Here is a 2157-nt window from a genome sequence, read left to right on the forward strand (position 1 = left end):
TTTTGCTCTGGCTGCCTGTTCCCAGGCACCGTTTCAGTTCTCCTTCCCGCGGCCACGGGACGGGAGGCGGCAAATCCACCCCACTCATCTCCCACACCGGGGAGCGGGACCCAGCCGGACCCAGCCACACCGACCTGCAGGGTGCAGGTCCCCGCACATCTATGAGGGTCACGAGCCGGATCCTGCATGGGAGAAGCCCATGAAAAGGCAAATAAAGCTGCCACCTCTCCGGCCGGCATGGAGATGCTGGGTCCTGGGGAAGCTGCCTGGGGGTCCCCAGGGACAGGACTCAGCACAGTACAGCCCTCCCCAGCCCCGGGGTAGAAAGACCTGTTATCTCTGGAAATAAATCAGGCCAATATTTAAAAATAAAGGTGCTGGCAGGTGCTTGACTCCCAGAGAGGGCCTGGAATAAATAAACCCGCAGCGAGTGGCAGGGGGTAGCCAATTCCTTAATCTGCCCTTTTACTAAACATATACGGTGTGAGCAGCCAGCAACAGGTGGCAGGGGCTGGCCAGCGCGCCCCGATCTTGCTATATTTAAAAAGAGCTTATCTCTCCGTAGTTGGAGGTTTTTTTACATAATCTTCAGCCAGCGAACGCCAGTCCTTCCCCTGCGAGGAGAAAGCAGCCCTGCCAGCGAGGGGCAGCGGGCAGGGGACCCCTCTGCGCATGCCACGGGGACCGCAGGCTGGCCCCGGAGGGGACGTGCCAGTTCCCCGAGAGGGGACAGGACTGCTCGGGCAAGAAGCACGGAGTGCAGATAGTCCGAGGGTGGCTCTGGCCCCTGCCAGAGCTACACCAGCCCCCAGGTGACCCAGGGGTAGTCACTGCTCCCCTTTCACCCCCAGCCTGGGGATGGACAGGGCACCCCCGGCGGGGACAAGCGATGGGGTGGTCATACTCCGACTGTGCTGGTCTCCTGTAGCCCAGCCAGGGCAGCCCCGAAGGTGGCTGCAGCTGCTCAGCTCTGGCCAGAGGAGCAGGATGCCTCCAACTTAGTTTCCCCCTTGGGCTTCTGCTTTTTGCCACCCTTCAGCGCCCGCCTGCGCTGCCTGCAATGGAGTTTATCTCCCTGGGCTTGCCTGGCCAGCGCAGCCTCCTGCAAGCCGGGGCTTGCAGCAGGGAGACCAGAGCCAGGTCTGGATCGGGAACCCATGGAGGTGGCTTCTCCCCAGCTAAACAGGCAGCAGCGACGTCCCTTGTCACCTTCCCCTTACCTGCGGGCTGCTGGTGCCGAATCCCAGGCTGGGAGTGGAGGGGACGGACATCGAGTGCGGGCCCATGGGGGAGCTGATGACGGAGAACGGAGGTCCCATGCCATTGATGGGCGAGCTCAGGGTGCTGATGGGCGAGTGGAGCTGGCCCGGGGAGCCCAGCGACGAGCCGATGCCCGGCCCGATGGGCGGGTGGAGGGATGGGGTGGCCATGGGTCCCCGGCTCGTGGGAGAGTTCAGGGATGTGGAATTGACCTGGTTGGAGAAATCTGTTAAGAGAGGAAAGAGAGAAATAGGGCTGAGTCTTCCATCTAGGACAGGCTCTGACACATCGCCGCAGCAAGCCCTGAGCAGCAGCTCCCTGCTCCTCGCCCTGCCGAGGGGCTGCTTTTCAACCTGCCCCCGAAATTCCCAATCATCCTCCATCTTTCAAAACCACCTTCTGCTGGAGTACCTACAGAGGCGTTAAGACAGGCCCTGAGAGCATTTCCACCTCGAGAGCCAGCCTTCACTGCCCTCCTCCATCTCGCTCACCCACCGTACCCCAGCTCTAAACTCTGCTGCAGAGGCAGCATCGCTGCTCCGGCTGATGCACGGGTAGAAACCCCACCACGGGAGCGGACAGATGCCCTCCATGCTGCAGGACAGTTCAGATTTATCACAGCATCGCAGTGCCAGGCCATGCATGGGGAGCGCGGAGGGGCTTGCATGCCCTGCAGCAACCCCACGCTGCGGCAGCGGGGAGGGCGGTTTGGTGGCGAGAGCGTGTTTGTGCGTTGCACGTGTGGTTTGTGTGTCCGTCCAGGGCACGGGTGTGCGATGGGGAAGTCTGCGCGTGTTGGCAAGGAGGAACATGCCTGCCTGCTGCGTGGGTAGCAGGGGGCAGCTTTCCGCAGGCAGCAGCAGCCGGGCTGCGTGTGCCCGCGCCCCAGCGGCTCCG

General features: G+C 62.5%; 1 protein-coding gene across 1 annotated transcript in view; it reads right to left on the reverse strand.

Moving 5' to 3' along the window:
* RXRA (retinoid X receptor, alpha) overlaps nt 1–1481 on the reverse strand; it is a 40001-nt gene extending 38520 nt beyond the window's left edge. The window contains exon 1 of the mRNA XM_009322048.1: nt 1221–1481. Coding sequence (XP_009320323.1) covers nt 1221–1430 — 210 coding nt within the window. The 5' untranslated portion in view covers nt 1431–1481. The remainder of the gene's footprint in view (nt 1–1220) is intronic.
* Nucleotides 1482–2157: the final 676 nt, after the last annotated feature.

Source organism: Pygoscelis adeliae, unplaced genomic scaffold (genome assembly GCF_000699105.1).
Source record: "Pygoscelis adeliae isolate BGI_AS28 unplaced genomic scaffold, ASM69910v1 Scaffold114, whole genome shotgun sequence".
Lineage (NCBI taxonomy): Eukaryota > Metazoa > Chordata > Aves > Sphenisciformes > Spheniscidae > Pygoscelis > Pygoscelis adeliae.